At 36.3% G+C, this 15663-nt stretch overlaps 1 protein-coding gene across 1 annotated transcript in view; it reads left to right on the forward strand.

Annotated features, from left to right (window-relative positions):
- Positions 1-15663, forward strand: part of CSMD3 (CUB and Sushi multiple domains 3) — a 1309925-nt gene that overhangs the window by 700370 nt on the left and 593892 nt on the right. The window contains exon 12 of the mRNA XM_043483744.1: positions 1049-1152. Within this exon, the coding sequence (XP_043339679.1) occupies positions 1049-1152 (104 nt within the window). The remainder of the gene's footprint in view (positions 1-1048; positions 1153-15663) is intronic.

Consider the following 15663-nt stretch of genomic DNA (forward strand, 5'->3'; position numbering starts at 1 on the left):
ATGAAATTAAAAGACACTTGCTCCTTGGAAGGAAAGTTATGACCAACCTAGATAGCATGTTAAAAAGCAGAGACATTACTTTGCCAACAAAGGTCCGTCTGGTCAAGGTTATGGTTTTTCCAGTGGTCATGTATGGATGTGAGAGTTGAAGTGTGAAGAAAGCTGCATGCCAAAAAGTGGATGCTTTTGAACTGTAATGTTGGAGAAGACTCTTGAGAGTCCCTTGGACTGCAAGGAGATCCAACTAGTCCATCCTAAAGGAGATCAGTGTTGGATGTTCATTGGAAGGACTGATGCTGAAGCTGAAAATCCAGTACTTTGGCCACCTGATGCAAAGAGTTGACTCATTGGAAAAGACCCTGATGCTGGGAGGGATTGGGGGCAGGAGGAGAAAGGGACAACAGAGGATGAGACGGCTGGATGGCATCACCGACTCGATGGGCTTGAGTTTGAGTAAACTCCGGGAGTTGGTGATGGACAGGGAGGCTTGTCGTGCTGTGCATGGGGTCACAAAGAGTTGGACACGACTGATCGACTGAACTGAACTGAACTGATTACCAAAGAATACACCAAAATAATCCTGATGCCTTTAAATGTACTGATCTAGGTTCAAATTTAGTTCTAATATTTTATAAGCTTTACTATCTAGTGGCAATTTTATACTCTGTGCTTTTCCATGCTAGCTTATTTTTATTTACAGTAAACCACTCTCCACCTACATGTGCTTTTTATAAAACCTTCTTAAGTTAGATTTACATTCAAATTCCTCAGATAAGAATCTTCTATAAACAGAACCATGTTATATCATTGAAAAATTATTAACAGACGATATGATACTGTAAATAAAATTATAATTATAATGATTGAACATTAGAAATATTCTCATATGATTTCCTGTCATAGTATGAAATTCTTATATAGATAGCTATGGACATATAGATATATAATATGTCTGTAGACATGTTAATGTTTTTCAGCCTTTGTTCTCTTGTTTGCTTTTAATATATAATGAGATATATTTGAGATATTTGTTTCTGTTCATTGGTAGGTCATCCAGATAAATTTTGAAGAATTTGACCTGGAAATTGGCTATGATACCTTGACAATTGGTGATGGGGGTGAAGTTGGAGACCCAAGGACAGTGCTCCAAGTGTAAGTTCTCAATGTTTCTTTCTTGACTTAGCCTATCATGTTCTTGTGTAATTTTACCTTTTTTTTTTTTTTTTCCATTGATTCTTCTCACTACCTCCAACAGAAGGAGCATAGTATATTATTTATTGTCATCCATCTGCATATGGTATATTTATTAGTCCTTTTAAATAAGGCTTAATATAGTTGATCCACACATAGGTATTTAGAATCCATTGCCAGAAAGGGGCTTAGGATGAAATTACAGACAGGCTGATTGGCCTTATTTTGGAAAATACTTTTACCCTCACAGAGTTTTAGAATAGAGTGGGGGATAAAAAAAAGTTATGAAATTGATCCTAGAGACAGTACTACTAGTACTAAAAACTGGTGGGTGTTGCAATTTATTGGAGGCTTAATCATACCTGGTCATCATCAGTATCTGTTACTGAGAGTTAATCAGTGGTTTGACATGAAGTAGTAGTAGTACTAGAGCAGTGAATAGCTCTCAGAGTTGAACTAATATACTAAAAAGGTTCTTAACGTGAAGAAGAAAGAAAAAAAGGATGAACTTACATTAAATAAAGGGAAATGTTAGGAACTTACTGTTCAGTCGCTAAGTTGTGTCTTGACTCTTTGTGACCCCATGGGCTGCAGCACGCCACGCCTGCCTGTCCCTCAACCATCTCCTGGAATTTGCGCAAGTTCATGCCCATTGAATCAGTGATGCTATCCAAGCATATCATTCTCTGCTCACCTCTTCTTCTTTTGCCTTCAGTTTTTCCCTGCATTAGGGTCTTTTCTGATGAGTCAGCTGTTCACATGGCCAAAGTATTGGAGCTTCAGCTTTAGCATCAGTCCTTCCAATGAATATTCAGGGTTGATTTCCTTTAGGATTTACTGAATTGATCTCCCTGCAGTCAAAGGCACTCCCAAAAGTCTTCTCCAGCACCACAATTAGAAAGCATCAATTCTTCTGCACTCAGCCTTTTTATGGTCCAGCTCTCACAACTGTAAAGATCATAGCTTTGACTATGGATCTTTGTCAGCAAAGTGAAATCTCTGATTTTTAAAATGCTGTCTAGGTTTGTCATAGCTTTCCTTTCATGAAGCACAGCATCTTCTGATTTCATGGCCTGCAGTCATGGAAATGGTATATACTGTGTTTTTTCACTCTGTGTTTTAGGAGTTTGTCTGTTGCCTAATCCTTGGCTATTCATTCCAATAATCTATCTCGGATAGGGGCAAGAAAAAATATTCAGGGCTAGTGTACTGTTTTCATGTGATAAACCTCAAAAGGTTATGATATGCTTTCTCTCAGTATTCCTTTCATAACTGTTGATTTATAGTTCAGGCTTTATCAATGTGGTGTTTCTCAAAAATGGGGTCTTTTGCAAATCACAATTACTTGATGCACTCTTTAAAACATAAATTACTGAACCCCTCCCACTGTGTCCGTTAACATCTGCTTTATATGGTGCCCACTGGGTCTAGGAGTGCACATACAGTCACGTGTTCTGACCCTGAGAACGTGGACCTGGAAAGAGGCTCATGAGGGTCCGGGTAGCAGGAAATTCCAGGGGTACTAGTTTTCAGTGAGTTGTAGAACAGTACTTTTTAAACAAACTGTAAAATAAAAGATTTGTTTTTATTTTTAATTTGTCTTGGACTGATACTTTAACAAAATGAAACAAAAAATTTAGAAAAATAAAACACATATAAATAAATTTCCAGCTTTTTATTATGAAATTCACCAGAGAAAATTATTCTTCCAAATTACTCTAAAGTTTAAAAGATATAGTCCTAATTCCTATTATTTTCTGTTCTTACCATGCTGGAAATTAGTCTATGATCTCCTAGGGGGTGTGGGCAGGCACAAACCTGGGCAAGAGGTGGGCTATAGAATGGTCAGTGGAAAGGGTCAGGGAAGGGGTCTATCTTGCCCAAGTTTCAAAATAGTGTTGCATTTTTATTCAGTCATTCAGTCATGTCTGACTCTTTGCAACCCCACAGACTGCAGCACACCAGGCTTCCCTATCTTTCACTATCTCCCGGAGTTTGTTCAGACTCAAAGTATTGTATACAGCATGATAAATTGTCAATAAATTATTTTAAAAAGTTAACTGGAAATAACTTATTTGAAATAATGTTCTTCTAATGGGTAAACTAGTCTCCATTTAAACATTTTATTTAGCAATGTATTAACTCGTCTATGTATTCCGTTTTGCATTTTTGTTAAATGTGATTCACATGCTAGAGATTTAACTTTTGACATTAAAACTAATACATTTACTTAAAAATTTAGATAGCTGAAAGTCAGGAACATAGTAAAACATGGACAATATGTTCATTTAACAGAGACCCATATAATATCATATTTGAAAGTATTTTTTAAGAGGATGACTTCAGTCTATATATTTAAGTTTATAAGTTCTGATTAGGTTAATAAACATATAATACCTCAGTTTTTAAAATATTTAACAGATAAGGAAAAATCCATCCTGTTTTATTTACATCATAGTATTAAATTAAGCATTGGGATTACATGATGCTTCTGTTTCCAGTTTTTTTTTTAATATTTAGGTTCTAAAAGTTAAAATCGATTGTGATATTCTACTCCATAAAAAATATAGTCCATATAGTCATAACATGTTCGACAGCTAAAATAGTCTTTTAAAATGAATTATGAAAAGTTTTAAAAAATAATTTTTATGATTTCTTTCCCTGAAGTACAAGGCATGTCATTTTTGCAATTCAACAACTTAAAAATAATTTGAGTGTGCTGTATCTGTTTACAATGTAAAATTTAATTCTCAGATATATTGGTAGTATGTTCTAACAGCACTCTTCCCTGGGATATCATTTTATTTTAAATATGCTTTAAATATACATGCATGTCCACACACATGTATACCCTATTTTGTGCTGATATATTTTAAATTAATATTTTCTTTATTTTAACAATATTAAATGTGTAATATTCACACTGGCTTTAAGAAAATGTAGCTTTCTTTTTTCTCATAGGTTATTATTATTGCTCTCAGATTATTGGCCCATATGTTTTGACAAGCTACTTAGCTGAAGATACATGTTTTTTAACTACTCAACAATTTATTCTTTAAAAATGCTACCCTGCTGTCAGACTACTGTATAAGATATTTGCCTTAAGCCAACTTTTCTACAACCAGGAACTTATACCTTCCCAAATTTGTTCTTGTACCTTCCCCTCTTAATAATGAAAATATAAATACTAACTGGCACCATAGGATAATGAAAGAAGGGAATATACTGAATATAACAGCAAGGTGATATTTTTAGAAATGGATGGTAACAGTATAAAAAGGACTTAGAAAATTGACCATTCAGAAAAATCCTTCACATTTTATATTATAGTTTTTAAAAAGCAAGAAAAAAATATATTTTCACTGCTTTTATTTCTGCCTTGCGCACCTTCTTGTCCTTCTCCATTACACACACACACACACACACACACACACGCACTCCGTACATGCTCACAGTCATTTAAGTTCCTTGAATGCAGCAACTATTACTCATCTTGGATTTCCCAAAATACCTAACACAGAGGCTTGTGTTAACATTGTTAGGTGTTGCATGAATTATAATGGGAGAGGAAAAATTAAATCTGCATGAAGACACGTCAACTGAAACATGCCAACAGGAGGAAGTCTTTGCAGACATTAGCAAGGCATACCTGAGGTGTGAGCACTGTGTAGAGGACTGCCTGGAGGAGCAGTGCATCCAGGCTGCTACGGTTCTATATATATAAATAGAGCATAGACTGAATAGTTTATAACAGCAAATATATTTCTCACAGTTCTGGAGGCTATAAGTCAGAGGTCATGGTGGCAGCAGATTTTGTGTCTACTGACAACCCGCTTTCTGGTTCATAGATGGCCATCTTTTTACTGTGTCCACATATAGCAGATGGGGGCAGAGTCCTCTCAGGAGCCTCCTTTATAAGGACACAGTCACATACATGAGAGCTTACCTTCGTGACCTAATCACCTATCAAAGCCCCCACCTTCATATAACCTCACATTGGATATTAGGTTTCAACATATACATTTTGGCAGCAGGGGGACGTTTAGTCTCTGGCTTCAGAGTTTCAACAGTGTTCACTGATACCACATGCAAGAAAACAATGAAACTGACAGTAGCAATTGTCTCATGTGGACAGAATTCGATGTGCAGTCATTCAAATGACTTGCTGTTGGGCAAAAATGCATGCTCTTGGAGATTCAGAATTACTTTAGGCTGCAGTATGAAATAATCTCTGTGACATTTGATTACTAGCAAAAAATGTTAAATAGAAGAGATAATTTATTTTTATGATTCTTCATTATTTCTTCAGTGTGATTATAGTCACATTTTCCATTATGAGAACACTGACGATTTTACTGAAAAAAAAAAAAAAAGCAGTTTACTATTATACTTTAGTTTGTTTTGTGAAAATCCTGATGATTTTATTGCAGTTTAAGCAACGACTATGGCTTTATTTGGAGTTTTTGTGTATTTATTTTGTGTTGGTTCAATTGGAACAAATTGTCTAAAGATGCTTTTAGTAGGTATTTTTTTCTTCTTCAACAAGAATATTTGTACTATGGTAGGCATTTCAAAAGTGACTATAGAAAACAAATTAAGACAAAATATAGAAAAAGTATGTAAATATATTAGAGTTCTTCCCACAAATGCCAACTATTTTAAGCATAGCACCTTGTTAGAGTGCCAAATATGTAAATGAAGTATCCATAAAAAAGTACAAAGATGTATGTGCTAAGGTCTTGACCTTCAAATCTTTCCTAAAAACAAGTGTTAATATAGAAATCTCTTTGTATCTGTAATAAGAACTGTTATTTGTTTTTAATCTTTTTTTCAGACTTACTGAGGCATAATTGATGAAAAAATAAGACATTTTAAGTTATACAATGTGATAATTTAATATATGTATACTTTGTGAAAGGATTCTCCCATCAGATTAATTGACATATGTACTACCACCCCACATATTTACCTTATTTTTTTTTTTTCAGTGAGAACTTCTAAGTTCTGCTTGTAGCAAATTTCAGTTATGCAGTTGAGTGTTACCAACTGTAGTTACCATGTTACACATTAGACTTTCAGATCTTATTCATCATATAACTAAATATACATAAACTTTTACCAACATCTACCTACTTCCACCACTCTCCAATACCTGGTAGCTCTCTTGTTTCTATGAATTAAGACTTTCCATGTGCTCTCTTTTTTTGGTGGGGGAGGGGATTCCTTCTATGTGAGTCCAGGCAGTATTTGTCTTTCTATATTGACTTATTCCACTTATCATAATGCCCTACAGGTTCACCCATGTTGCTGCAAATGACAGGATTTCCTTCTTTTTTAAGATTGAACCGTATTTTAGTGTGTGTGTATGTATAAATTTTCTTGAACTATTCATCTGCTGACAGATTGACAGACACTTAGGGTGTTTCCATACCCCTGTATTTGTGATTAATGCTGCAGTAAAAATGGGATTATAGATAACTCTTAGATAATGGTTTCATTTCTTTTTGATATCTGTATCCAGAAGTGAGATTGCTGGATCTTATGGTAGTTCTGTTTGTAATTTCTTAAGGAATGTCTGTGCTATTTCATAGGGTTTATATTGGTTTATATCCCCACCAACAGTGTACAAAGTTTCCTTTTCCTCCACTCCCAAACCAGCATCTGTTACTTCTTGCCTTCTCAGTATATAAGAGTTCCTTTTTCTCCACTCTCCACCAGCATGTGTTACTTTCTTCCTTTTTATTAAATGCCATCCCCTAACAGATGTGTGTTCATTGGGAGGACTGATACTGAAGCTGAAACTCTAATACTTTGGCCACCTCATGCGAAGAGTTGACTCATTGGAAAAGACCCTGATGCCGGGAGGGACTGTGGGCAGGAGAAGAAGGGGATGACAGAGGATGAGATGGCTGGATGGCATCACTGACTCGATGGACATGAGTTTGAGTAAACTCCAGGAGTTGGTGATGGACAGGGAGGCCTGGTGTGCTGCAATTCATGGGGTCGCAAAGAGTCAGACATGACTGAGCAACTGAACTGTACTGAGCAGATGGGAGTGAGGTTATGACACTTTTTGCTGTCACCCTAATGGTGATATTCCAGGATGTTTGTTAATCTAACTTTTGTAGCCATGATCATTATCCTCAGTGAATTGTATATATCCAAAAATGAAGGTATAATTCATTCTTTATAGCCCTATATTAAAACAAAATAAATATTAAATCTATTTCTATAAAAGGCAAAAGTTACATATTTGTATAATACAAAAATATGTTGGAATGTAGGACTATAGTTGTTATTTCTAATGGATGTACCCATAATGCCTAGTGATTATAAATAAAATCAGGCATTGAGTCTAATTGAAATTTAATAGAGCTTGTCTTTTGTTTTATATTGTACTGGAATGCTTGAAGAATATTTCTCAGTGCACTTACTTAGGGCTTTAACGGTTTCATTCTAGCATGAAGGGACTAACTAGGGAGATTAGAATGCACTATAAACCCTGAGGTCACTCAGCTTGTAAATAAATACATACTAAAGAAGTTTTTAATAATTAAGTTTTAGAGATAATTTGTTCAAAAAGATGTATTAAAAACACATTAAAACTACTTGAAGACTTTTCAGAGTTTTTGAGAATGATTTAACTCCTTCCCCTGTGGCCCATAAGGACCCCATACTGTCAGGGATGGGGGTGGGATACAAAGTTGCCTAAAGCAGATATATACAGTTTGTGTCAAAACCAAAGTCTTTGAAAGCATATCAAGATTAATTAGCCTTTGACACAGGATGCAAAGAGCAGGATTTTAAGTGAGACACTGATTATTCAGAAAATATACTTAAAGTAACCTACCAACGCAGTAACTCCTTTCCCCCAAATGAAGAAAAGAATGAGTAAGTTTTGCTATCAGTTCAGTTCAGTCGCTCAGTCATGTCCAACTCTTTGCAACCCCATGAACCGAGCACACCAGGCCTCCCTGTCCATCACCAACTCCCAGAGTCTACCAAAACTCATGTCCATCAAGTCGGTGATGCCATCCAACCATCTCCTCTTCTGTCGTCCCCTTCTCCTCCTGCCCCCAATCCCTCCCAGTGTCAGGGTCTTTTCAAATGAGTAGGCTCTTTGCATCCTGTGGCCAACGTATTGGAGTTTCAGCTTCAGCATCAGTCATTCCAATGAATATTCAGGACAGATTTCCTTTAAGATGGACTGGTTGGATCTCCTTCAGTCCAAGGGACTCTCACGAGTCTTCTCCAACACCAAAGTTCAAAAGCACCAATTCTTCGGTGCTCAGCTTTCTTTATAATCCAGCTCTCACATCCATACATGACTACTGGAAAAAGCAGCCTTGGCAAGACGGACCTTTGTTGACAAACTAATGTCTCTGCTTTTAATATGCTGTCTAGGTTGGTCATAATTTTCCTTCCAAGGAGTAAGCGTCTTTTAATTTCATGGCTGCAATCACCATCCACAGTGATTTTGGAGCCAAAAAAAAAAAATAAAGTCAGCCACTGTTTCCACTGTTTCCCCATCTATTTGGGATAAAGTGATGGGAACTGACGCCATGAACTTAGTTTTCTGAATGTTGTTCTTTAAGCCAACTTTTTTACTCTCCTCTTTTACTTTCATCAAGAGACTCTTTAGTTCTTCTTCACTTTCTGCCATAAGGGTAATGTCATCTGCATATCTGAGGTAATTGATATTTCTCCCAGAAATCTTGATTCCAGCTTGTGCTTCATCCAGCCCAGCATTTCTCATGATGTACTCTGCATATACGTTAAATAAGCAGGGTGACAATATATATCCTTGACATACTCCTTTTCCTATTTGGAATCAGTCTGTTGTTCCATGTCCAGTTCTAACTGTTGCTTCCTGAGCTGCATACAGGTTTCTCAAGAGGCAGGTCAGGTGTTCTGGTATTCCAATCTCTTTCAGAATTTTCCACATTTTATTGTGATCCACATAGTCAAAGGCTTTGGCATAGTCAATATGGCAGAAATAGATGTTTTTCTGGAACTCTCTTGCTTTTTTGATGATCCAGCAGATGTTGGCAATTTGGTCTCTGGTTCCTCTGCCTTTCCTAAACCAGCTTGAACATCTGGAAGTTCACGGTTCACATATTGCTAAAGCCTGGCTTGGAGAATTTTGAGCATTGCTTTGCTAGTGTATGAGATGAGTGCAATTGTTTGATAGTTTGAGATTTCTTGGGCATTGCAATGGAAAAAAGACAACCTCTTTAACAAGTGGTGCTGGGAAAACTGGTCAACCACTTGCAAAAGAATGAAACTAGAACACTTTCTAACACCATACACAAAAAATAAACTCAAAATGGATTAAAGATCTAAATGTAAGACCAGAAACTATAAAACTCCTAGAGGAGAACATAGGCAAAACACTCTCTGACATAAATCACAGCAGGATCCTCTATGACCCACCTCCCAGAATATTGGAAATTAAAGCAAAAATAAACAAATGGGACCTAATGAAACTTAAAAGCTTTTGCACAACAAAGGAAACTATAAGCAAGGTGAAAAGACAGCCCTCAGATTGGGAGAAAATAATAGCAAACGAAGCAACAGACAAAGGATTAATCTCACAAATATACAAGCAACTCCTGCAGCTCAATTCCAGAAAAATAAATGACCCAGTCAAAAAATGGGCCAAAGAACTAAACAGACATTTCTCCAAAGAAGAAATACAGATGGCTAACAAACACATGAAAAGATGCTCAACATCACTCATTATCAGAGAAATGCAAATCAAAACCACAATGAGGTACCATTACACGCCAGTCAGGATGCCTGCTATCCAAAAGTCTACAAGCAATAAATGCTGGAGAGGGTGTGGAGAAAAGGGAACCCTCTTACACTGTTGGTGGGAATGCAAACTAGTACAGCCGCTATGGAGAACAGTGTGGAGATTTCTTAAAAAACTGGAAATAGAACTGCCATATGACCCAGCAATCCCACTTCTGGGCATACACACTGAGGAAACCAGATCTGAAAGAGACACGTGCACCCCAGTGTTCATCACAGCACTGTTTATAAATGCTGAATTTTAAGTCAACTTTTTCACTCTCTTCTTTGACTTTCATCAAGAGGCTCTTTAGTTCTGCACTTTCTGCCATAAGGATAGTATCATCTGGGTAGCTGAGCTTATTGATACTTCTCCTGGCAATCTTGATTTCAGCTTGTGCTTCATCCAGCCTGGCATTTTGCATGATGTACTCTGCATATAAGTTATATAAACAGGGTGACAGTATACAGCCTTGATGTACTCCTTTCCCAATTTGGAACCAGTCTGTTGTTCCATGTCCAGTTCTAACTGTTGCTTCTTGACCAGAATTTATTATTTGTATACCATTTGATGATGACCATTCTGACCAGTGTGAGGTGATACCTCATTGTAATTTTGATATGGATTTTCTTAATAATTAGCAATGTTGAGCATCTTTTAATGTGCCTGTTGGCCATCGGTATCTGTATGTCTTATTTGGAAAAATGTCTGTTTAGGTTTTCTGCCTACTTTTGGATTGCATTGTTTATTTGTTTGCTATTATGTTGTATGAGCTGTTTGTATATTTTGGAGATTAATCATTTGTCAATGGCGTTGTTTGCAAATATTTTCTCCCATTCTGTAGGTTGTCTTGTTGCTTTGTTTGTAGTTTTCCTTGCTATGCAAAAGCTTTTAAGTTTAATTAGATTCCATTTGTTTATTTTAATTTCCATTCCTCTAAGAGATGGATACCAAAAAAAATATTGCTGCAGTTTATGTCAAACACTGTTCTGACTATTTTCATCTAGGAGTTTTATAGTATCCAGTCTTACACATGGGTCTTTAATCCATTTTGAGTTTATTTTTGTAGGTGATATTAGCAGATGCTCTAATTTAATTCTTTTGCATGTAACTGTCCAATTTTCCCAATACCATTTGTTGAAAAGATTTGCTCTTGTCCATTGTGTATTCTTTTCTCCTTTTTTGTAGACTACTAGACCACAGTGTATGGGTTTATTTTCAGCCTTTCTACCTGTTCCATTGATTGATATGTCTATTTTTTGTGCAAGTACCATACTGTTTTGATGATTGTAACTTTGTAGTATAGTCTGAAGTCAGGGAACCTGATTTCCCCAGGTCTGTTTATCTTTCTCAATATTGCTTTGGCTCTTTGGAGTCTATTGAGGAGAACACATGTTAATTCTTTGAATGTTTGGTAGAATTTCTTGTGAAGCCATCTGGCCCTTGAATTTTATTTGTTGGGGGTTTTTAAATTACTGATTCAATTTCAGTACTGGTGATTGATCTGTTTATATTTTCTGTTTTTTACTGGTTCAGTCTTGGGAGATTGTGTATTTCAGAGAATTTAGCTGTTTCTTCTGGATTGTCCCTTTTATTGGTGTGTACCTGCTCATAGCAGTCTCTTATGAACATTCACATTTCCGTGGTGTTGGTTATAACCTCTTTTTCATTTCTGATTTTAGTGATTTAGACCCTCTCTCTCTCTCTCTCTCTCTTTTCTTAGTGAGTCTGGCTGAAAGTTTTTTTTTAATTTTATTTATCTTTTCAAAGACCCATTTTTTTTAGATTTTTTTTTTTTTTTAGTTCCATTGGTCTTTTCTATTGTGTTGTTACTTATTTCTGCTTTGATATTTATAATTTCTCCCTTCTACTAATGTTGTATTTTATTCGTTCATCTTTCTCTGATTGCTTTAGGTGTAAGTTTAGGTTGTTTATTTGTGATTTTTCTTATATCCTGAGGTAAACTTTTATCACTATAAGCTTCCCTGTTAGAACTGTTTTTGCTGGGTACCCTAAATTTTGAATTGTCATGTTTTCATTTTCATTTATCTCTAGGTATTTTTTAAATTTCTTCTTTGATTTCCTCAGTAATCCATTAATTGTTTAATATAGCATAACATTTAGCCTCCACATGTTTGAATAAACATCCACTTTTGTTTATCTGTACTTGGACTGGAAGGAACTTGTATATCAAAGTTAATCAAGGGACTTTAGACCTGTCTCCTGCACTCTTAAACTATAAATGCCAGATTTTCATTTGTCTCTTATGTTATACATTACATGCTGAATCTTCTTTGCAATCAAACTAGTTAACACAGTTGTTGTTGTTGTTGTTGTTTTCCTGTTTGTGTGTGTATGTGTATGAAATTTAGAGATTGAGTATCTGAATGTATATCAGTTACTTTTATTATGGTATTATAGAAAAATCAGTAAGATATTCTCAGTTTTACTCTGTCAGTAATTGGATTGCTGGATTTGTAAGACCAGATCATGTCTGTACTGGTACAAGAGACAAATTATGTCAGGCCAAGTAAACAGTCAGGGAGAACTTTATACAAGACTGTTGCTACAGAAGTCAGGAATATTGCAATAGGGCTAAAGACTGTTGAAATGAGAGTTAAGATTATTGCTATAGGGAAGACAATTTGAACTCTGCTGGAAAAGGTAGGGTGGTTCCTAAGTGCTGGGGTGAGCTAGTAGAAAAGTACTAAAAAACGTTGAGCTTCCCGAGTGGCTCAGATGGTAAAGAATCCACCTGCAATGCAGGAGACCCATGTTTGATCCCTGGGTCGGGAAGACCCCCTGAATAAGGGAATGGTTACCCACTCCAGTATTCTTGCTGGGTGAATTCCATGGATGGAGGAGCCTGGTGGACTACAGTTCATGGAGTCACAAAGAGTCAGATATGGCTGAGCGACTAACACTCTAGGTTTAGAAAACTTTAGGTGGGATATTGTTGCTGTTTAGTTGCTGAGTTGTGTCCAACTCTTTTGAGACCCCATGAACCATACATAGCCTGCCAGGCTCCTCTGTCCATGGGATTTCCCAGGCAAGAATACTGAAGTGGGCTGCCATTTCCTTCTCCATGGGATCTTCCTGACTCAGGGACTGAACCTGCATCTCCTGCTTGGCAAGAGGATCCTTTACCACTGAGCCACCAGAGAAGTCAGGTGGGAGATGAGTCAATGTTAATAGCCCATTTGTGTTTTCTAATAGTTGCTTAACAAAGTTGGGCTCTATACTCAGGAAAATAGGAGTGCTATCTCCTATGATGATTTTATTTCAAGAAGATGGCTTCCAAGTCCTTGAGAGAGATATTCCTGGTTGTAGAAGATTTATATATCAAAGATGGAGAGAGGATCTGCAACCGCAAGTTTTCTAAAGTAAATTCTCTTAAGAAATTTTTGGGCCAGAGCCTATAGTCAGGATGATAACCCCTCTAAAGCTTAATGAAGCTAGGAATGTTAAGGCTGTCTCAGTTATTGGGAGTACTGTTTAAAGCAGTTTGTAAGTAATGATTGTGGGAAATATTAATGGGGGTACAGAACAAAAAATAGTGTAACAAATAGTATCTGTTTTTTAATGAAATTCTATTCTTAAAATATTTGAAATAATAGTGTTGTGAATAGGACGGCAAAGTGGTTCATGAGAATCGTAGTTTGCTGGAATACCTTCTTTCAGTTAAGTTTGGTGCCATTATCAGTGGTTCTAAAAAATTTATTTCCAGTTCTTTGTAGGAAATACTGTTCAGTCCTTCTGAGATGCTGGCTTCACTTGGCAAACATAGATTTTTTTTTTTTAACCTGGATTTTCCTTTCACTTTGATAGCCATATTGGTGGTTAGTAGCCCTTCAAAGTGTTCCTCCACAGAAGCAGTCTGTCTTTCTTCTGGAATACTTTTATATAAGCAGAATATTCTGGGCAATAGAGGTGGCATACTTCTTCTAGTGGGTCCTTCAAGGTCCTTGTAACTGTGCGTCTTAGGGTTTCTAGGGAAGAAAGAGACCCTTTGAAGTGTTGAATATGATTATGAGAGGATTCACTTAAATCGGGCACGGGACATGATCTCGCCCCAGATTCATAGGTCTGCCAAATATAAGTTCAAAGGGAAAAAATATGATGCTTGCCTGCAAGGTTTGCTCTAATTTTCAACAAGGCTAGAAGTAAAATTCCAGGACATTTTAATCTGGTATACTGCTAAATTTTAGCAAATAGTTTTCATTCATTCTCTGGGAATCTGCAAATATTTACATAATTACTGGATGACAGGGGGAATAAGATGACGTCCTCTCTCTGGTTCATGGTGCTCTAGTATCAAAAATATAGAAAATATGTGTATTGAGGGAGACTTTACCACTACTTGAGTATTAGCATCTGAAGTGGAAAAAATTTCAAATCGTTCAGACATCATATACACTATAACTAGACAAAATCTGTTCCTTCCTACAGGCATTGATTCTATGAAATTCAAAAGAACCAAGTTTCTGGTAAATTTGATTGGGGAAACTGCCTATACCACACTTCAGAAGTGACCTATAAATAATTCTGCTGATAGATTGTTCATCTCTTAAATATGTCATGAATAACTTCATCTTTTAGGTAAATAAGTTAAGAGTCTAGTGCCATTAAAATTCCTCTTTTACTTAGAAAATTATGTTGGTAACACAACATTACTAACCAAGAAAATAAGGACTATTCTTAGAAATTATTTTGTTGGATAATTCCAAAAGTTCAGTTGAATTTCTTTTAGCCCCATTTTCAATTCATTTGTACATTTCCTTTTTTGAAGTATATATTTGGAAGTTAACAAAAATTTCTTGTTGTGTTAAATGTGAGGCTTCAAAGTTTGAAATCTGCCACATTTTAACAGTGACTTTTATATCTCTGTCAACAAAATCATCGCCTTCAGAAGTTTTTATTCTGCCCTGCATGAGCTCTACAATGGATTACTAATCTGAGCAGACAGTTTTACAACCTCTGAAAAATCAACTATCAATTTTTCATGAGATATTTTACTTCCCCTAAAGGTAGAGAATCCTCTAGCTTTCAAAACTTGCTCTTTTGCATGACAGACACAGGCATGTGTGTGTGTGTGTGTGTGTGTGTGTGTGTGCGCGCGCGTGCGCACCTCTGTGTGTATGCATATGGATGTATATATATATCAAAAATTACAATTCTTGTTACTGTTATTGACTAGGCTGCTAGTTTCAACTTAATTCAAGGCAAAATATAAGCTTCCAAAATTTCATAACAAGTCACCATAGCATCTGAAGCCTTAAGTTTGTCACTTTTATCCTGAGCACATGTGTGCTTGTGAGCTCAGTCACTCAGTCATATCTGACTCTTTGCAGCCCTGTGGACTATAGCCAGCCAGGCACCTCCTCCATAGAATTTTCCAGGCAAGGATACTGGAGTGGGTTGCCATTTCCTTCTCCAGTGGATCTTCCTGAGCAAGGGATCAAACTCACATCTCCTGCATACATGACCTGTTTTTAAAAGAGCATAATGAACAAGAATCAGTTAAAACATGCTGGGGCCTAGTGCTGTCTTCTTTTACCATGATCATCTATTTCATCAGGATCTGGTAAAAAAAAAAAAATGAATAAGATTTAAGAGATTGCATCTCCCAAATACAATATTAGGATTGAATAATAGTACTTATTCATAATCAGTCTGAT

This window comes from Cervus canadensis, chromosome 12 (genome assembly GCF_019320065.1).
Source record: "Cervus canadensis isolate Bull #8, Minnesota chromosome 12, ASM1932006v1, whole genome shotgun sequence".
NCBI lineage: Eukaryota > Metazoa > Chordata > Mammalia > Artiodactyla > Cervidae > Cervus > Cervus canadensis.